Source organism: Oncorhynchus tshawytscha, linkage group LG19, assembly GCF_018296145.1.
Source record: "Oncorhynchus tshawytscha isolate Ot180627B linkage group LG19, Otsh_v2.0, whole genome shotgun sequence".
Taxonomy (NCBI): Eukaryota; Metazoa; Chordata; class Actinopteri; order Salmoniformes; family Salmonidae; genus Oncorhynchus; species Oncorhynchus tshawytscha.
Genome location: NC_056447.1, coordinates 4,106,444 through 4,129,810, shown reverse-complemented (window position 1 = coordinate 4,129,810; position 23,367 = coordinate 4,106,444). Strand labels below are relative to the sequence as shown.

General features: G+C 51.6%; 1 protein-coding gene across 2 annotated transcripts in view; it reads left to right on the top strand.

The window, feature by feature from the left end:
* Nucleotides 1–577: 577 nt before the first annotated feature.
* The window catches only part of LOC112218242 (DENN domain-containing protein 5B), a 70,317-nt gene continuing 47,527 nt past the window's right edge, over nucleotides 578–23,367 (top strand). For both annotated transcript variants that reach the window (XM_024378876.2, XM_024378875.2), the window contains exon 1: nucleotides 578–915. In XM_024378876.2, coding sequence (XP_024234644.1) covers nucleotides 804–915 — 112 coding nt within the window. In that variant the 5' untranslated portion in view covers nucleotides 578–803. The remainder of the gene's footprint in view (nucleotides 916–23,367) is intronic.

Here is a 23,367-nt window from a genome sequence, read left to right as displayed (position 1 = left end):
GGCTAGCTTAGTTAGCGGTGGTGCGCGCTAAATAGCGTTTCAATCGGTGACGTCACTTGCTCTGAGACCTTGAAGTAGTGGTTCCCTTTGCTCTGCAAGGGCCGTGGCTTTTGTGGAGCGATGGGTAATGATGCTTCATGGGTGACTGTTGTTGATGTGTGCAGAGGGTCCCTGGTTCGCGCCCGGGTATGGGCGAGGGGACGGTCTAAAGTTATACTGTTACACTAGTCTAGTGTATGCCTAGCTTTAGGGTTCCATATAGAACTCAACCAACACCAAGGAAGGAAGGATCTGTCGTATTCGAACAAGGCCCTTTAATGAGCACTAATCACCACCCAGCACTGACGATGACTGTGCTCCTGTTTTTGCACAGTACAATTACCTATTTTAATTGTATGGGATTTTAATTAGCTTCATTGTCATAATTAGATCACATCAAACATTAGTCATCATCTGGCCAGCTTAAATGTGAATCAGAATAAACCTGATGAGGACATTTTATGAGATTTACTCTCTCTCTATCTCTCTCTCTCTCTCACACACACACACACACACAATGAGGTAGGCTGCCTCCTACACAACACAGTCATTTCGGGCTGACACTAGGCTGACTGCCGACGTGGACGGAGAACATACAGAAAGGACAATTTCATCCCGAAAAGAATACAAGGTGTTCGTTTGATTAAAACGGAAATTAGCCCACTGTCTAGACTACAGCGTGTCATAATTTGCCCTGCGTATAGGCTACAGGATGGATGTCCAGAGTATGAAATAGAGACTAACCGAGTAGCATATCTAAACCGATGATGAGCTGGGTTACTTCGGGCACAGGGTCGGCTTCGTGCCGCTTCGCCCACTACTTCGTGGTGTGTGGATTGGACACGGAGACTGGTCTAGAACCCGAAGAATTAGCAGGTAAATATTCTGTTGTTGATTGATATTTGCCTAATTAATAGAATAAAAAATGTATCTAAACTTAAGAATTAGCTTACGCAATTAAAGGCGAAAACCCCGAGAGATCTTCAATTGATTGATTGATCAATTTATTTATCAAAGTGATTGGGTGACTGTTCGAGAGGGTTTTATTTGTGTCTGGTAGCAAGTCCAGTGTCATGTGAGAAGTGATGTTCCGTGGCGTGAGACAACGTCGGGAAAACAGAGACTGGGAGCGGTGTTTATTGTTGTCACAGTCACAGCTGAGTGCATATGAAGCCCCTAGTTGGGTACTATGGGGTAACCAGCCCCCCCTAAGAAGAATGTCTAATTGCTGACACAAAAAAGCAATGTTTGGAATAAAATTGGTATGTGGACGAAGGTCATGCTTAGATTAATAAACTATAAAGGAAAACAAATGGCTACAGTTTATTTTGTTATTTTATTAAATGTTTTTTAGAAAAGGGTACCCGGGTAACCCCGGTAGAAGATTAGGGCATAGGGTTTCACAGAAGTGTCTTTAAATCAATTTAATGAGTTTTATTTAGAAACGATTTTGTAAGTAGTAATATATTTTCTTTGGTCTTCCTTTGTTGTTCCTTTTCCTTACAATCCATCATGTACAATTGCACAAAAAAAAAATTGAATAATGCAAGATTTTAGATTTATCCCTTTTTCGTGGTATCCAATTGGTAGTTACAGTCTTGTCCCATCGCTGCAACTCCTGTACGAACATGGGAGAGGTGAAGGTTGAGAGCCCATTCATCCTCCGAAACACAACCCAGCCAAGCCACACTGCTTCTTGACACAATACCTGCTTAGCCTGGAAGCTAGCCGCACCAATGTGTTAGAGGAAACACCGTGCACCTGGCGACCGTGTCAGCATGCATTGCGCCCAGCCCGCCACAGGTGTCGCTTCTGCGCAATGAACATCCCTGCCGGCCAAACCCTCCCCTAACCCGGACGACTCTGGGCCAATTGTGCGCCTAAATCCTAACAGTCTTTAAAATGACATTCTGGAGCAAAAGGTTTTCAATAGTTGTCTTTAATTCATTAAAAAAAGATGATTTGGAATGGAATATAACTAATAACATTAAATAACATTGGAATATAACATTTTAATAACAATAACTTAACTAATTAACCCAGTGTAAAATTGATGTGGCAACTCGCTTATCCTCTGCAACTGCACGATTCTAATTTGTACATTGGTCACAAATAAAGCTATCCCCAGGAAAATTGGAGCACAACTCATGAGCCCACCTTCTGCACTGCTCAGACCTAATCCAGTCCCCACCTGTGACTGAAAACAGGGGGAGAGATGCCAACTGAAAAGCTCACTTAAAAACATAGCTAGCTATCTAGCCATATGACATAAAATGCTGTGTAAAATAGCTAAAAGGCTATAAAGTAACATTAACTGTAAAGCTATCAGTGACTAGTGGAAACATTTACAACTGCAACCAAGTTGCGTTATTTTGTTAATGTATTTTACCTCAGACGATCTGGCAGTAAGGTTGCTAGCTAGCACTCCTAGCAGCTTATGCTAACTAGCTAGCTGGCTAGCATTTACTGCTAGTGAAGTTGCTAGCTAGCAAGTTAGCATAAACTAGCGCTAACTGGGTTAGTCATTGTCTAAATGACAGTTTGCTTCCATTTGGTTCTTAAATGGTTTCCGTTGCCAGACGTAATGAATACACCCCTAGTTTATCACAGTCAAGGTAGAGGTAAGGGTTAAGGTTAGCACTGACCCAGCCAACCCACAGTTACTTCTTCGCTGTGGTTTTATGGCGAACTACGCTCAAAAAGGTGTATTGCCGCCACCAACCGAACGGTGGTGAAAAAACTCAAATAAAGTATTTGCGTTACTGGGTAGGGAAAATGAACATTAGACAAACTACAAAAAATTATTAATAACACATATTCCCATTACTTCAGTCATTTGAAAACTCAAATACCCTACTCAGGCTCTGAGGCCTGAGAGGGTGGGACCGCACGATACAGTATTCCATGTAGTTCCTCTGATGTTAAATATTTTCCACCCAGAAATAGTTCAGCTGCAAAAACAATGACGTCCATTAGTTCTTGACTTCTTTTCAACTTGTGTAGTGCCGTTTACCACCATCGCTATAAAAGACACAAAGTCACTTTATTAAGGTGAAATGTTCTGCATTTATTAGCGGAGGAAGGCGGATCCCAACCATGTATATTATTCCACTCCCAATCACTCTTGTTGATGCTGCAGCAGAGTAGCCCACGCACAGGGACAAACAAGTGAATTAACATCTCGGACATGTTTATTCTGATCTGCACTCATCTGTAGCTGGAACAGGGTGGATGCACACTCAACCAGATTAACAAAAGCCGTCTTGCTGGACTGTGCTTGGTACCAAATTAGACATGGCACTGTCAGGTGTGTGTGGTATCTCGTCTGCCGAGAATAGACCTCCTTGTGAGGTCAAAGGTGGTGCATGGCGGTTCTCCAGGGATAATCTCCTCCACTGATGAGTCCTGTTTTATCACAGACAACCATCTCCCTGTCCTATCCTCCGCTGAAATGGGTGTGGTGGGTCTTGTTCATTGATTATGGCACAAAATGTTTACAAAATGTTGTGCAACACGACACAAAAAAACAAGCCTTTCTTAAAAGGGCCTACTGTTTCGTGCCCTGTAGTGAACACGGCCTGTTTCTTCTGTAGCCAACTCCGTTGTGGTTGTCGTAGCCTACCTTGGGGCCAGAGCCTTACCTGGTCAGGTCACTCGGATGCAGTGGATGGCGTGCTTCACGTTGCCACGGCAACCGCGACAGTCAGCCACGGTGATGCTGTCTTGCCTGAAACCCGAGGGGGAGTGGCCACTTCCAGAGAGTCCCTGGCCTATGGTGTGTAAATGGTATATTGCAGGCTCTTGTATATTGGATTCTCCATAATAAGTCCTTGGTGAGGAGGAGGCAAGGAAGTATGCGTGCGGGCGAGTGCACATATGCATGTGTCCGTGTGTGGGTTCTATTTAGAATAAAACAATTTGAACCTCTCCCCACTGCCTCTCTGTCATTGTTAAATCACAGAAAACACACACAGTCACACCCTGTATTCTGTTTTCCATGTGGAGTTGGAGGAGAACGACAGGGGAGAGAGTATCAAAGGCAGAATATTCTCTGTAGAATGTAGAATACGTCCACAGGGAACATTGCGGGGTGGTAACCGGACACATTTATCCCTCTGTGACTGTCGTCATGCAGCCTAGCTAGCCTAGTGCTTTGTCTCAGGCTATGAAAATGAGAAAAAAAACATCCTTACCCCCCTTCACATTCACAACAGCCCCCCTACTCACTGAGGATCACGTTATCCAGACCATGCAGGGAAAGGAAAGGACAGAACTCAGTATTACTGTTATTAGTTATCGTGTGTGTTTGTGTGTTTCGATAAATGGATGTGTGGGCATGCATGTGTTCTAGATTATATATATTCTTTAATTAATGCATGCTCGTGTTTTTTCGAGGTAGGAGCGGGTGTGTGTGTCTTGGTGTAGCGTTTCCAAGTAAGGACAGTAGTGATAGCAGGTTCCCTGCTGGGTGGGACATGGTTCTACTCCCTGCTGGGTGGGACAGGGTTCGCTCCCTGCTAGGTGGGACAGGGTTCGCTCCCTGCTAGGTGGGACAGGGTTCTGTTCCATGCTGGGTGGGACAGGGTTCTGTTCCCTGCTGGGTGGGACAGGGTTCTGCTCCCTGCTGGGTGGGACAGGGTTCTGTTCCCTGCTGGGTGGGACAGGGTTCTGTTCCCTGCTGGGTGGGACAGGGTTCTGTTCCCTGCTGGGTGGGACAGGGTTCTGTTCCCTGCTGGGTGGGACAGGGTTCTGTTCCCTGCTGGGTGGGACAGGGTTCTGCTCCCTGCTGGGTGGGACAGGGTTCTGCTCCCTGCTGGGTGGGACAGGGTTCTGCTCCCTGCTGGGTGGGACAGGGTTCTGCAATCTGGCCTTCACCAATCTGCTTATGTAACAGCAGGCCATCCTCGTGTGTGTGTGTGTGCGTGTGTGTGTGTGTGCGTGTGTGCGTGTGTGTGTGTGTCTGTCTGGATGGTGTTTTCTGAGAGGTATGTTTGTGTCGGTGAACAAATGTGTGTTCCTTTGAGGGGCGGTGTGTGTGTGTGTGTGTGTGTCTGTCGATGGTGAATGTGTTTTTTGAGAGATGTCGTTTGTGTAATTGGAGAGTGACTGCAGGGAGACAATCTGCTCTTGTTGGCCTCTCAATAGATGCCCCTTGTGTTTCTGCAGCCCTAATCAAATGTCACATGACGTTCCCGGCTGGAATGCCAGATCGTCGTGGTTTCATCTACCGGCTGCTCCCGGCCGGCTGACTGTCACACGAAGGACATTAGTGTCGGAGAGGGAACCCCCACAGTGGGCTGTTCAGGGACGCCGAACTGTCGTCCGGTTTGGAACGTGTGATATTGCTGGATTGGAAAATGCTTTTTTAAGAATGGACATTGAACAGGTGTCAAGGGAAGTTTTGATTTTTAGAGCCTACTACAACCTTGCTTAAAGGAATCATGAACGCAGCCTGTGATTAGTTTGTGTGAAGGAAGACAAGGATGGACTTAGCTCCTGTTGGCTGTACTGTAAAAAGACCTATTGGACTCCTATTAGGCTATATTCAGTCACATTGAAAAGCTGGTGGTTATGCTTGTACAGTCGGTTTTGACCTCACATGAGCTCTTGGTTTCTTCTGTAACCAATCAATGATCAAATCCGAGTCATCCATTCCGTGAATGCGTTATCCCTCTGAGCTAAAGCCTTCATGCAAGCTCTCCAGTGTGGAAACAGTGGTGCATATGATTTCAGCATAGTTCAGCAAACCACTACATTTATTCAGGAGACGAAGACCACTTGGAGATTCTTATAATTGAGACGGAGTGTCTGCTCCTTGAATGAAAGCCTGTTGTCATTCTGTCTTTTTATCGGTCTGCCCACCTCCGTCTCCCTCCTTCTCCTCTTGCCCATCCGAGGGTGTGATGAATTGAATGTGGTGGGGCAATTGAGTTGGGCGAAGATGAAATTACATCGCTCTTTATATAGTCAGTCATCCCTGTCTCAATCTGTCCGTTTTGAAGGATGGGACGCTGCGTACGACTGTTAATCACACATTTAAATATCTATTAGCCGTGAAATGTCAGCTGCTTTATCATAGGCCTCTTTGTCTTTTAGGTTTCGGATCACACCTCTGTACGTCTGCGTATCTACTGTATGGGAAAATTGGGTGATTTTTACAGAATGCCTACTAGCATCCAATGAAATTGTATGCATTTGTAATCTTATTTAACATCACCAACACTATAGACCAATGAAAACCAGATGTCATCCTGTGATCCAATCAGCAATGTTCATTAGGGCATCCCATAGCAACATGTTTTGAAATGTTTCGCAACAGTAAACCAAGTCAAGAGTTTCTTATTGGACAAGGTCTGGTAGTGCCTCCCCATTTGGATTGTTTTCCTTCCGTAAGTGGGCCTACTGAACCAGACTCAGGTTCGACAGCGAAAGGGTTATATGTGGCATAAAAATGGCATTGTCCTCTTCCTGTCCTGAGAACTGATGTGACTGACTGAACTCCCCTTGAGAAATCTAGCCATGCTTGAAGAGGGATCCTGTGACGTTGAGATTTGCAGCAGTGTCTCGGAGACGTTTCAGTCCCTGGAGTGGAACCGTGAGACTAAAGGCCCGTTCCAATGCGAAGGAATTGCCGTCTTAATTCTTTCTACTGTTCCTCCTTCCTTCCTCTGAGTAATCACTGATCCGTCATGGCAGAATTGGTGTTAGCATACATGTACATCGTAGAATCGTGCTTTCACCTATTCGATGGTTTTACTTCTAAGTAGGATAGATGCATTTTCGTAGCTGATTTCACAGTGCTGTGTGGGAGATGTCTAGCTAGGGCAATGATGATTATGATAGTCGCACAGCCTAACCGAGGCCCCATTTTTAATCTTTCATCCGCAGAACAAAAACAAGCCACCCTCCCCTCCCCCTCCCTGCTTCACCATCCTGTTAGCTCCCTCTTCTTCCCCCTCTGCTTCCATATCTCCCTATCCCTCTTCGCTTTCTGTCTCTTGAACCCTTTCATCTCCTACGATTCTCTCTCTCTCTCTCTCTCTCTCTCTCTCTCTACCTTTTGTCTTTAATGTGGTCAGCAACTTCCTAATATTTGACCTCCATCTCTGACACTAAACAGCTCAAAAACAACAGTGTACCATTCATTCACCAGTGGACTGTTCATTTCAAGTGCTTATGTTTAAAATGCGTCCCCGTGAGACCTTCAAAGAACAGGTTCAGTGAATGGACATGAGCAGTGAAACCCATTCCCAGGCACGGAGTGAATAGAGATTTGATCACAGGTGGCTTGCAGCACCTTAATTGGGTAGGATGGGCTCTGGAGCCATCTTCCCCTCACCAGCCTCCTGTGGATTTCGCACAGATGTTTGATGTTGCCTCATGGCTGTGTGTGCGTGCGTGCGTGCGTGCGCGTGCGTGTGTGTGTGTGAACCTACCTATCTGGGTCAGCTAATGAAACGTAGCGACTGACTTCCTCTCCAAGGCCCCGGCAAACTTAATGCCGGCGGAAATGGTGACCATGGCAGCCAGACGTCCCTCTCTTCTCGACGGCTAGGCTCAAGGCTCTTCTGGTTTCTCCCTCCCTTTGCTTTTTTTTGTTGCCCTGAGGAAGATCAAGGCTTGGTAGATAACGCGTCACAGTGTGGTCTTAGTGTTTGTCACATCTCTTGAGCTACACTGTTGGTTAAGGGCTTGTAAGTAGGCATTTCACAGTAAGGTCTATACTTGTTGTATTCGGCGTGTGTGACAAATAAAATTGGATTTTGATTTGATCTCTGCGTGTCATGTCCCTTGATTATAATACAAATAGAGGACCAGAATGGTAGAACGCTCAGCAAAATAGTGTCACTGTTGAGTTTTTTTGATACCAGCTCTGATTCACTTCCTTATCACACCGATATCCAACATTGGCTGCCCTGTTCTCATAACATCGCATTCGTACAATGGCTCCCACCCAACAGAGTCGTTCTCAATAGTGCACACCATAGCAAAACGTAAATGAGGGTTTCCCCCGCAGGAGGCTGAAAAGATTTGGCATGTGACTGGCTGCATCACCGCTTGGTTTGGCAATTGCACCGCCCTTGACCGCACAGCTCTGCAAAGGATGGTACGGACAGCCCAGTACATATCTGGGGCCGAGATACTAAGCTATATGGAATTGTTTTAAGGTCATACCAAGGATCATTTTGCTATTTGATTTGGAATGTTAAGACCCCTTGAAGTGTATATATATATCTAAAAAATGATTTGGCCTTCCTGCTATTAGCCCAATAACATTCATTACATGGAACAACAGATAGTCCCCCCTCAAACAAATCTGAAGGAAGTTTGTTCTGAGGTGTCTGTCCTATATCTGAGAGATATAAGAAAGATCAGGATATTTTAGCCTGTATTCATACTACCCACCCACCAGCCTGCATTCATACTACCCACCCACCAGCCTGCATTCATACTACCCACCCACCAGCCTGCATTCATACTACCCACCCACCAGCCTGCTTTCATACTACCCACCCACCAGCCTGTATTCATACTACCCACCCACCAGCCTGCATTCATACTACCCACCCACCAGCCTGCTTTCATACTACCCACCCACCAGCCTGCATTCATACACCCACCCACCAGCCTGCATTCATACTACCCACCCACCAGCCTGCATTCATACTACCCACCCACCAGCCTGCATTCATACTACCCACCCACCAGCCTGCATTCATACTACCCACCCACCAGCCTGCATTCATACTACCCACCCACCAGCCTGCATTCATACTACCCACCCACCAGTCTACCATACTACCCACCAGCCTGCATTCATACTACCCACCCACCAGCCTGCATTCATACTACCCACCCACCAGCCTGCATTCATACTACCCACCCACCAGCCTGCATTCATACTACCCACCCACCAGCCTGCATTCATACTACCCACCCACCAGCCTGCATTCATACTACCCACCCACCAGCCTGCATTCATACTACCCACCCACCAGCCTGCATTCATACTACCATTCACCCACCAGCCTGCATTCATCTACCCACCCACCAGCCTGCATTCATACACCCCACCCACCAGCCTGCATTCATACTACCCACCCACCAGCCTGCATTCATACTGCCTGCATTCATACTACCCACCCACCAGCCTGCATTCATACTACCCCACCAGCCTGCATTCATACTACCCACCCACCAGCCTGCATTCATACTACCCACCCACCAGCCTGCATTCATACTGCATTCACCCACCCACCAGCCTGCATTACTATACCCACCAGCCTGCATTCATACCCACCCACCAGCCTGCATTCATACTACCCACCCACCAGCCTGCACCCACCCACCAGCCTGCATTCATACCCACCACCAGCCTGCATTCATACTACCCACCCACCAGCCTGCATTCATACTACCCACCCACCAGCCTGCATTCATACTACCCACCCACCAGCCTGCATTCATACTACCCACCCACCAGCCTGCATTCATACTACCCACCCACCAGCCTGCATTCATACCCCACCCACCAGCCTGCATTCATACTACCCACCCACCAGCCTGCATTCATACTACCCACCCACCAGCCTGCATTCATACTACCCACCCACCAGCCTGCATTCATACCAGCCTGCATTCATGCATTCATACCACCCACCAGCCTGCATTCATACTACCCACCCACCAGCCTGCATTCCTACACCCACCAGCCTGCATTCATACTCCCACCCACCACCTGCATACTACCCACCCACCAGCCTGCATTCACATAAACCCACCACCCACCTACCCACCCACCAGCCTGCATTCATACTACCCACCCACCAGCCTGCATTCATACTACCCACCCACCAGCCTGCATTCATACTACCCACCCACCAGCCTGCATTCCTAGCCTGCATTCATACTACCCACCCACCAGCCTGCATTCATACTACCCACCCACCAGCCTGCATTCATACTACCCACCCACCAGCCTGCATTCATACTACCCACCCACCAGCCTGCATTCATACTACCCACCCACCAGCCTGCATTCATACTGCACCCACCCACCAGCCTGCATTCATACTCACCCACCAGCCTGCATTCATACTACCACCCACCAGCCTGCATTCATACTACATTCATACTACCCACCCAGCCTGCATTCATACTACCCACCCACCAGCCTGCATTCATACTACCCACCCACCAGCCTGCATTCATACTACCCACCCACCAGCCTGCATTCATACTACCCACCCACCAGCCTGCATTCATACTACCCACCCACCAGCCTGCATTCATACTACCCACCCACCAGCCTGCATTCATACTACCCACCCACCAGCCTGCATTCATACTGCCATACACCCACCAGCCTGCATTCATACTACCCACCCACCAGCCTGCATTCATACATTCATACCCACCCACCAGCCTGCATTCATACTACCCACCCACCAGCCTGCATTCATACTACCCACCCACCAGCCTGCATTCATACTACCCACCCACCAGCCTGCATTCATACTACCCACCCACCAGCCTGCATTCATACTACCCACCCACCAGCCTGCATTCATACTACCCACCCACCAGCCTGCATTCATACTACCCACCCACCAGCCTGCATTCATACTACCCACCCACCAGCCTGCATTCATACTACCCACCCACCAGCCTGCATTCATACTACCCACCCACCAGCCTGCATTCATACTACCCACCCACCAGCCTGCATTCATACTACCCACCCACCAGCCTGCATTCATACTACCCACCCACCAGCCTGCATTCATACTACCCACCCACCAGCCTGCATTCATACTACCCACCCACCCACCAGCCTGCATTCATACTACCCACCCACCAGCCTGCATTCCCCACCCACCAGCCTGCATTCATACTACCCACCCACCAGCCTGCATTCATACTACCCACCCACCAGCCTGCATTCATACTACCCACCCACCAGCCTGCATTCATACTACCCACCCACCCAGCCTAGCCTGCCTGCATTCATACTACCCACCCACCAGCCTGCATTCATACTACCCACCCACCAGCCTGCATTCATACTACCCACCCACCAGCCTGCATTCATACTACCCACCCACCAGCCTGCATTCATACTACCCACCCACCAGCCTGCATTCATACTACCCACCCACCAGCCTGCATTCATACTACCCACCCACCAGCATTCATACTACCCACCCACCAGCCTGCATTCATACTACATACCACCCACCAGCCTGCATTGCATTCATACTACCCACCCACCAGCCTGCATTCATACTACCCACCCACCAGCCTGCATTCATACTACCCACCCACCAGCCTGCCTGCATTCATACTACCCACCACCAGCCTGCATTCATTCATACTACCCACCCACCAGCCTGCATTCATACTACCCACCCACCAGCCTGCATTCATACTACCCACCCACCAGCCTGCATTCATACTACCCACCCACCAGCCTGCATTCATACTACCCACCAGCCAAAAATACACATACAGCCTGCATTCATACTACCCACCCACCAGCCTGCATTCATACTACCCACCCACCAGCCTACTACTACCCACCCACCAGCCTGCATTCATACTACCCACCCACCAGCCTGCATTCATACTACCCACCCACCAGCCTACATTCATACTACCCACCCACCAGCCTGCATTCATACTACCCACCCACCAGCCTGCATAAATACCAGCCTGCATTCAAATACTACCCACCCACCAGCCTGCATTCATACTACCCACCCACCAGCCTGCATTCATACTACCCACCCACCAGCCTGCATTCATACTACCCACCCACCAGCCTGCATTCATACTACACACCCACCAGCCTGCATTCATACTACCCACCCACCAGCCTGCATTCATACTACCCACCCACCAGCCTGCATTCATACTACCCACCCACCAGCCTGCATTCATACTACCCACCCACCAGCCTGCATTCATACTACCCACCCACCAGCCTGCATTCATACTACCCACCCACCAGCCTGCATTCATACTACCCACCCACCAGCCTGCATTCATACTACCCACCCAGCCAGCCTGCATTCATACTACCCACCCACCAGCCTGCATTCATACTACCCACCCACCAGCCTGCATTCATACTACCCACCCACCAGCCTGCATTCATACTACCCACCCACCAGCCTGCATTCATACTACCCACCCACCAGCCTGCATTCATACTACCCACCCACCAGCCTGCATTCATACTACCCACCCACCAGCCTGCATTCATACTACCCACCCACCAGCCTGCATTCATACTACATGCCAGCCTGCATTCATACTACCCATAACCCACCCACCCACCCACCAGCCTGTATTCCACCCACCAGCCTGCATTCATACTACCCACCCACCAGCCTGCATTCATACTACCCACCCACCAGCCTGCATTCATACTACCCACCCACCAGCCTGCATTCATACTACTACCCACCCACCAGCCTGCATTCATACCTGCACATACTACCCACCCACCAGCCTGCATTCATACTACCCACCCACCAGCCTGCTTTCATACTACCCACCCACCAGCCTGCATTCATACTACCCACCCACCAGCCTGCATTCATACTACCCACCCACCAGCCTGCATTCATACTACCCACCCACCAGCCTGCATTCATACTACCCACCCACCAGCCTGCATTCATACTACCCACCCACCAGCCTGCATTCATACTGCATTCCCCCACCCACCAGCCTGCATTCCTGCATTCATACTACCCACCCACCAGCCTGCATTCATACTACCCACCCACCAGCCTGCATTCATACTACCCACCCACCAGCCTGCATTCATACTACCCACCCACCAGCCTGCACCAGCCTGCATTCATACTACCCACCCACCAGCCTGCATTCATACTACCCACCCACCAGCCTGCATTCATACTACCCACCCACCAGCCTGCATTCATACTACCCACCCACCAGCCTGCATTCATACTACCCACCCACCAGCCTGCATTCATACCCACCCACCAGCCTGCATTCATACTACCCACCCACCAGCCTGCATTCATACTACCCACCCACCAGCCTGCATTCATACTACCCACCCACCAGCCTGCATTCATACTACCCACCCACCAGCCTGCATTCATACTACCCACCCACCAGCCTGCATTCATACTACCCACCCACCAGCCTGCATTCATTTGCATTCATACTACCCACCCACCAGCCTGCATTCATACTACCCACCCACCAGCCTGCATTCATACTACCCACCCACCAGCCTGCATTCATACTACCCACCCACCAGCCTGCCAGCTACCCACCCACCAGCCTGCATTCATACTACCCACCCACCAGCCTGCATTCATACTACCCACCCACCAGCCTGCATTCATACTACCCACCCACCAGCCTGCATTCATACTACCCACCCACCAGCCTGCATTCATACTACCCACCCACCAGCCTGCATTCATACTACCCACCCACCAGCCTGCATTCATACTACCCACCCACCAGCCTGCATTCATACTACCCACCCACCAGCCTGCATTCATACTACCCACCCACCAGCCTGCATTCATACTACCCACCCACCAGCCTGCATTCATACTGCATTCCCACCCACCAGCCTGCATACTCACCCACCAGCCTGCATTCATACTACCACCCACCAGCCTGCATTCATACTACCCACCCACCAGCCTGCATTCATACTACCCACCCACCAGCCTGCATTCATACTACCCACCCACCAGCCTGCATTCATACTACCCACCCACCAGCCTGCATTCATACTACCCACCCACCAGCCTGCATTCATACTACCCACCCACCAGCCTGCATTCATACTACCCACCCACCAGCCTGCATTCATACTACCCACCCACCAGCCTGCATTCATACTACCCACCCACCAGCCTGCAGCCTGCATTCATACTACCCACCCACCAGCCTGCATTCATACCCCACCCACCAGCCTGCATTCATACCCACCCACCAGCCTGCATTCATACTACCCACCCACCAGCCTGCATTCATACTACCCACCCACCAGCCTGCATTCATACTACCCACCCACCAGCCTGCATATACTACCCACCCACCAGCCTGCATTCATACTACCCACCCACCAGCCTGCATTCATACTACCCACCCACCAGCCTGCATTCCCACCACCAGCCTGCATTCATACTACCCACCCACCAGCCTGCATTCATACTACCCACCCACCAGCCTGCACCAGCCTGCATTCATACTACCCACCAGCACCAGCCTGCATTCATACTACCCACCCACCAGCCTGCATTCATACCCACCCACCAGCCTGCATTCACCAGCCTGCATTCATACATATTCATACTACCCACCCACCAGCCTGCATTCATACTACCCACCCACCAGCCTGCATTCATACTACCCACCCACCAGCCTGCATTCATACTACCCACCCACCAGCCTGCATTCATACTACCCACCCACCAGCCTGCATTCATACTACCCACCCACCAGCCTGCATTCATACTACCCACCCACCAGCCTGCATTCATACTACCCACCCACCAGCCTGCATTCATACTACCCACCCACCAGCCTGCATTCATACTACCCACCCACCAGCCTGCATTCATACTACCCACCCACCAGCCTGCATTCATACTACCCACCCACCAGCCTGCATTCATACTACCCACCCACCAGCCTGCATTCATACTACCCACCCACCAGCCTGCATTCATACTACCCACCCACCAGCCTGCATTCATACTACCCACCCACCAGCCTGCATTCATACCCCACCCACCAGCCTGCATTCATACTACCCACCCACCAGCCTGCATTCATACTACCCACCCACCAGCCTGCATTCATACTACCCACCCCAGCCAGCCTGCATTCATACTACCCACCCACCAGCCTGCATTCATACTACCCACCCACCAGCCTGCATTCATACTACCCACCCACCAGCCTGCATACTCCCACCCACCAGCCTGCACTACCCACCCACCAGCCTGCATTCATACTACCCACCCACCAGCCTGCATTCATACTACCCACCCACCAGCCTGCATTCATACTACCCACCCACCAGCCTGCATAAGTACTACCCACCCACCAGCCTGCATTCCCACCCACCAGCCTGCATTCATACTACCCACCCACCAGCCTGCATTCATACTACCCACCCACCAGCCTGCATTCATACTACCCACCCACCAGCCTGCATTCATACCATACTACCCACCCACCAGCCTGCATTCATACTACCCACCCACCAGCCTGCATTCATACTACCCACCCACCAGCCTGCATTCATACTACCCACCCACCAGCCTGCATTCATACTACCCACCCACCAGCCTGCATTCATACCCACCCACCAGCCTGCATTCACTACCCACCCACCAGCCTGCATTCATACTACCCACCCACCAGCCTGCATTCATACCACCCACCAGCCTGCATTCATACTACCCACCCACCAGCCTGCATTCATACTACCCACCCACCAGCCTGCATTCATACTACCCACCCACCAGCCTGCATTCATACTACCCACCCCAGCCAGCCTGCATTCATACTACCCACCCACCAGCCTGCATTCATACTACCCACCCACCAGCCTGCATTCATACTACCCACCCACCAGCCTGCATTCATACTACCCACCCACCAGCCTGCATTCATACTACCCACCCACCAGCCTGCATTACATTCATACTACCCACCCACCAGCCTGCATTCATACTACCCCACCCACCAGCCTGCATTCATACTACCCACCCACCAGCCTGCATTCATACTACCCACCCACCAGCCTGCATTCATACTACCCACCCACCAGCCTGCATTCATACTACCCACCCACCAGCCTGCATTCATACTACCCACCCACCAGCCTGCATTCATACTACCCACCCACCAGCCTGCATTCATACTACCCACCCACCAGCCTGCATTCATACTACCCACCCACCAGCCTGCATTCATACTACCCACCCACCAGCCTGCATTCATACTACCCACCCACCAGCCTGCATTCATACTACCCACCCACCAGCCTGCATTCATACTACCCACCCACCAGCCTGCATTCATACTACCCACCCACCAGCCTGCATTCCCCCACCACCAGCCTGCATTCATACTACCCACCCACCAGCCTGCATTCATACTACCCACCACCAGCCTACCCACCCACCAGCCTGCATTCATACTACCCACCCACCAGCCTGCATTCATACTACCCACCCACCAGCCTGCATTCATACTACCCACCCACCAGCCTGCATTCATACTACCCACCCACCAGCCTGCATTCATACTACCCACCCACCAGCCTGCATTCATACTACCCACCCACCAGCCTGCACCCACCAGCCTGCATTCATACCACCCACCCACCAGCCTGCATTCATACTACCCACCCACCAGCCTGCATTCATACTACCCACCCACCAGCCTGCATTCATACTACCCACCCACCAGCCTGCATTCATACTACCATTCATACCCACCAGCCTGCATTCATACTACCCACCCACCAGCCTGCATTCATACTACCCACCCACCAGCCTGCATTCATACTACCCACCCACCAGCCTGCATTCATACTACCCACCCACCAGCCTGCATTCATACTACCCACCCACCAGCCTGCATTCATACTACCCACCCACCAGCCTGCATTCATACTACCCACCCACCAGCCTGCATTCATACTGCATTCATACACCCACCACCAGCCTGCATTCATACTACCCACCCACCAGCCTGCATTCATACTACCCACCCACCAGCCTGCATTCATACTACCCACCCACCAGCCTGCATTCATACTACCCACCCACCAGCCTGCATTCATACTACCCACCCACCAGCCTGCATTCATACTACCCACCCACCAGCCTGCATTCATACTACCCACCCACCAGCCTGCATTCATACTACCCACCCACCAGCCTATTCATACTACCCACCCACCAGCCTGCATTCATACTACCCACCCACCAGCCTGCATTCATACTACCCACCCACCAGCCTGCATTCATACTACCCACCAGCCACCAGCCTGCATTCATACTACCCACCCACCAGCCTGCATTCATACCCACCCACCAGCCTGCATTCATACTACCCACCCACCAGCCTGCATTCATACTACCCACCCACCAGCCTGCATTCATACCCCACCCACCAGCCTGCATTCATACTACCCACCCACCAGCCTGCATTCATACTTCCCACCCACCAGCCTATTCATACTACCCACCCACCAGCCTGCATTCATACTACCCACCCACCAGCCTGCATAATACTACCCACCCACCAGCCTGCATTCATACTACCCACCCACCAGCCTGCATTCATACTACCCACCCACCAGCCTGCATTCATACTACCCACCCACCAGCCTGCATTCATACTACCACCCACCAGCCTGCATTCATACTACCCACCCACCAGCCTGCATTCATACTACCCACCCACCAGCCTGCATTCATACTACCCACCCACCAGCCTGCATTCATACTACCCACCCACCAGCCTGCATTCATACTACCCACCCACCAGCCTGCATTCATACTACCCACCCACCAGCCTGCACCAGCCTGCATTCATACTACCCACCCACCAGCCTGCATTCATTCATACTACCCACCCACCAGCCTGCATTCATACTACCCACCCACCAGCCTGCATTCATACTACCCACCCACCAGCCTGCATTCATACTACCCACCCACCAGCCTGCATTCATACTACCCACCCACCAGCCTGCATTCATACTACCCACCCACCAGCCTGCATTCATACTACCCACCCACCAGCCTGCATTCATACTACCCACCCACCAGCCTGCATTCATACTACCCACCCACCAGCCTGCATTCATACTACCCACCCACCAGCCTGCATTCATACTACCCACCCACCAGCCTGCATTCATACTACCCACCCACCAGCCTGCATTCATACTACCCACCCACCAGCCTGCATTCATACCCCACCCACCAGCCTGCATTCATACTACCCACCCACCAGCCTGCATTCATACTACCCACCCACCAGCCTGCATTCATACTACCCACCCACCAGCCTGCATTCATACTACCCACCCACCAGCCTGCATTCATACTACCCACCCACCAGCCTGCATTCATACTACCCACCCACCAGCCTGCATTCATACATACTACCCACCCACCAGCCTGCATTCATACTACCCACCCACCAGCCTGCATTCATACTACCCACCCACCAGCCTGCATTCATACTACCCACCCACCAGCCTGCATTCATACTACCCACCCACCAGCCTGCATACTACCCACCCACCAGCCTGCATTCATACTACCCACCCACCAGCCTGCATTCATACTACCCACCCACCAGCCTGCATTCATACTACCCACCCACCAGCCTGCATTCATACTGCATTCATACTACCCACCCACCAGCCTGCATTCATACTACCCACCCACCAGCCTGCATTCATACTACCCACCCACCAGCCTGCATTCATACTACCCACCCACCAGCCTGCATTCACCCACCAGCCTACCCACCCACCAGCCTGCATTCATACTACCCACCCACCAGCCTGCATTCATACTACCCACCCACCAGCCTGCATTCATACTACCCACCCACCAGCCTGCATATACTACCCACCCACCAGCCTGCATTCATACTACCCACCCAGCCTGCATTCATACTACCCACCCACCAGCCTGCATTCATACTACCACCCACCAGCCTGCATTCATACTACCCACCCACCAGCCTGCAGCCTGCATTCATACTACCCACCCACCAGCCTGCATTCATACTACCCACCCACCAGCCTGCTTACTCCTGCATTCATACTACCCACCCACCAGCCTGCATTCATACTACCCACCCACCAGCCTGCATTCATACTACCCACCCACCAGCCTGCATAAATACTACCCACCCACCAGCCTGCATTCATACTACCCACCCACCAGCCTGCATAAATACTACCCACCCACCAGCCTGCATTCATACTACCCACCCACCAGCCTGCATTCATACTACCCACCCACCAGCCTGCATTCATACTACCCACCCACCAGCCTGCATTCATACCCACCAGCCTACTACCCACCCACCAGCCTGCATTCATACTACCCACCCACCAGCCTGCATAATACTACCCACCCACCAGCCTGCATTCATACTACCCACACCAGCACCAGCCTGCATTCATACTACCCACCCACCAGCCTGCATTCATACTACCCACCCACCAGCCTGCATTCATACTACCCACCCACCAGCCTGCATTCATACTACCCACCAGCCTGCATTCATACAGCCTGCATTCATACTACACACCCACCCGCCTGCATTCATACTACACACCCACCAGCCTGCATTCATACTACACACCCACCAGCCTGCATTCATACTACCCACCCACCAGCCTGCATTCATACTACCCACCCTGCATTCCAGCCTACATTCATACTACCCACCCACCAGCCTGCATTCATACTACACACCCACCAGCCTGCATTCATACTACCCACCCACCAGCCTGCATTCATACTACCCACCCACCAGCCTGCTTTCATACTACCCACCCACCAGCCAACATAAATACTACCCAGCCACCAGCCTGCTTTCATACTACCCACCCACCAGCCTGCATTCATACTACCCACCCACCAGCCTGCTTTCATACTACCCACCCACCAGCCTGCATTCATACTACCCACCCACCAGCCTGCATTCATACTACCCACCCACCAGCCTGCATTCATACTACCCACCCACCAGCCTGCATAAATACTACCCACCCACCAGCCTGCATAAGTACTACCCACCCACCAGCCTGCATTCATACTACCCACCAACCAGCCTGCATTCATACTACCGACCCACCAGCCTGCATTCATACTACCCACCCACCAGCCTGCATTCATACTACCCACCCACCAGCCTGCTTTTATACTACCCACCCACCATTCTGTATTCATACTACCCACCCACCAGCCTGCATTCATACTACCCACCCACCATCCTGCTTTCATACTACCCACCCACCATCCTGCATTCATACTACCCACCCACCAGCCTGCATTCATACTACCCACCAGCCTGCATTCATACTACCCACCCACCAGCCTGCATTCATACTACCCACCCACCCACCAGCCTGCATTCATACTACACACCCACCAGCCTGCATTCATACTACACACCCACCAGCCTGCATTCATACTACCCACCCACCAGCCTGCATTCATACTACATACCAGCCTGCATTCATACTACCCACCCACCAGCCTGCATTCATACTACACACCCACCAGCCTGCTTTCATACTACCCACCAGCCTGCATTCATACTACCCACCCACCAGCCTGCATTCATACTACACACCCACCAGCCTACATTCATACTACCCACCCACCAGCCTGCATTCATACTACCCACCCACCAGCCTGCATTCATACTACCCACCAGCCTGCATTCATACTACCCACCCACCAGCCTGCATTCATACTACACACCCACCCGCCTGCATTCATACTACACACCCACCAGCCTGCATTCATACTACACACCCACCAGCCTGCATTCATACTACCCACCCACCAGCCTGCATTCATACTACCCACCAGCCTGCATTCATACTACCCACCCACCAGCCTGCATTCATACTACACACCCACCAGCCTACATTCATACTACCCACCCACCAGCCTGCATTCATACTACACACCCACCAGCCTGCATTCATACTACCCACCCACCAGCCTGCATTCATACTACCCACCCACCAGCCTACATAAATACTACCCACCTACCAGCCTGCTTTCATACTACCCACCCACCAGCCTGCTTTCATACTACCCACCCACCAGCCAACATAAATACTACCCACCCACCAGCCTGCTTTCATACTACCCACCCACCAGCCTGCATTCATACTACCCACCCACCAGCCTGCTTTCATACTACCCACCCACCAGCCTGCATTCATACTACCCACCCACCAGCCTGCATTCATACTACCCACCCACCAGCCTGCATTCATACTACCCACCCACCAGCCTGCATAAATACTACCCACCCACCAGCCTGCATAAGTACTACCCACCCACCAGCCTGCATTCATACTACCCACCAACCAGCCTGCATTCATACTACCGACCCACCAGCCTGCATTCATACTACCCACCCACCAGCCTGCATTCATACTACCCACCCACCAGCCTGCTTTTATACTACCCACCCACCATTCTGTATTCATACTACCCACCCACCAGCCTGCATTCATACTACCCACCCACCAGCCTGCATTCATACTACCCACCCACCATCCTGCTTTCATACTACCCACCCACCATCCTGCATTCATACTACCCACCCACCAGCCTGCATTCATACTACCCACCCACCAGCCTGCATTCATACTACCCACCCACCAGCCTGCATTCATACTACACACCCACCAGCCTGCATTCATACTACACACCCACCAGCCTGCATTCATACTACCCACCCACCAGCCTGCATTCATACTACCCACCAGCCTGCATTCATACTACCCACCCACCAGCCTGCATTCATACTACACACCCACCAGCCTGCTTTCATACTACCCACCCACCAGCCTGCATTCATACTACCCACCCACCAGCCTACATAAATACTACCCACCTACCAGCCTGCTTTCATACTACCCATCCACCAGCCTGCTTTCATACTACCCACCCACCAGCCTACATAAATACTACCCACCCACCAGCCTGCATTCATACTACCCACCCACCAGCCTACATAAATACTACCCACCCACCAGCCTGCATTCATACTACCCACCCACCAGCCTGCTTTCAGACTACCCACCCACCAGCCTGCATTCATACTACCCACCCACCAGCCTGCATTCATACTACCCACCCACCAGCCTGCATTCATACTACCCACCCACCAGCCTGCATTCATACTCCCCACCCACCAGCCTACATAAATACTACCCACCCACCAGCCTGTATTCATACTCCCCACCCACCAGCCTGCATTCATACTACCCACCCACCTTCCTGCTTTCATACTACCCACCCACCAGCCTACATAAATACTACCCACCCACCAGCCTGCATTCATACTACCCACCCACCAGCCTGCTTTCATACTACCCACCCACCAGCCTGCATTCATACTACCCACCCACCAGCCTGCATTCATACTACCCACCCACCAGCCTGCATTCATACTACCCACCCACCAGCCTGCATTCATACTACCCACCCACCAGCCTACATAAATACTACCCACCCACCAGCCTGTATTCATACTCCCCACCCACCAGCCTGCATTCATACTACCCACCCACCAGCCTGCATTCATACTACCCACCCACCAGCCTGCATTCATACTACCCACCCACCAGCCTGCATTCATACGACCCACCCACCAGCCTACATAAATACTACCCACCCACCAGCCTACATTCATACTACCCACCCACCAGCCTGCATTCATACTACCCACCCGCCAGCCTGCATTCATACTACCCACCCACCAGCCTACATTCATACTACCCACCCACCAGCCTGCATTCATACTACCCACCCACCAGCCTGCATTCATACTACCCACCAGCCTGCATTCATACTACCCACCAGCCTGCATTCATACTACCCACCCACCAGCCTGCATTCATACTACCCACCCACCAGCCTACATTCATACTACCCACCCACCAGCCTGCATTCATACTACCCACCCACCAGCCTACATTCATACTACCCACCCACCAGCCTGTATTTATACTACCCACCCACCAGCCTGCATTCATACTACCCACCCACCAGCCTACATTCATACTACCCACCCACCCACCAGCCTGCATTCATACTACACACCCACCAGCCTGCATTCATACTACCCACCCACCAGCCTGTATTTATACTACCCACCCACCAGCCTACATTCATACTACCCACCCACCAGCCTGCATTCATACTACCCACCCACCAGCCTACATTCATACTACCCACCCACCAGCCTGCATTCATACTACCCACCCACCAGCCTGTATTTATATACCCACCCACCAGCCTGCATTCATACTACCCACCCACCAGCCTGCATTCATAGTACCCACCCACCAGCCTGCATTCATACTACCCACCCACCAGCCTGCATTCATACTACCCACCCACCAGCCTGCATTCATAGTACCCACCCACCAGCCTGCATTCATACTACACACCCACCAGCCTGCATTCATACTACCCACCCACCAGCCTGCATTCATACTACCCACCCACCAGCCTGCATTCATAC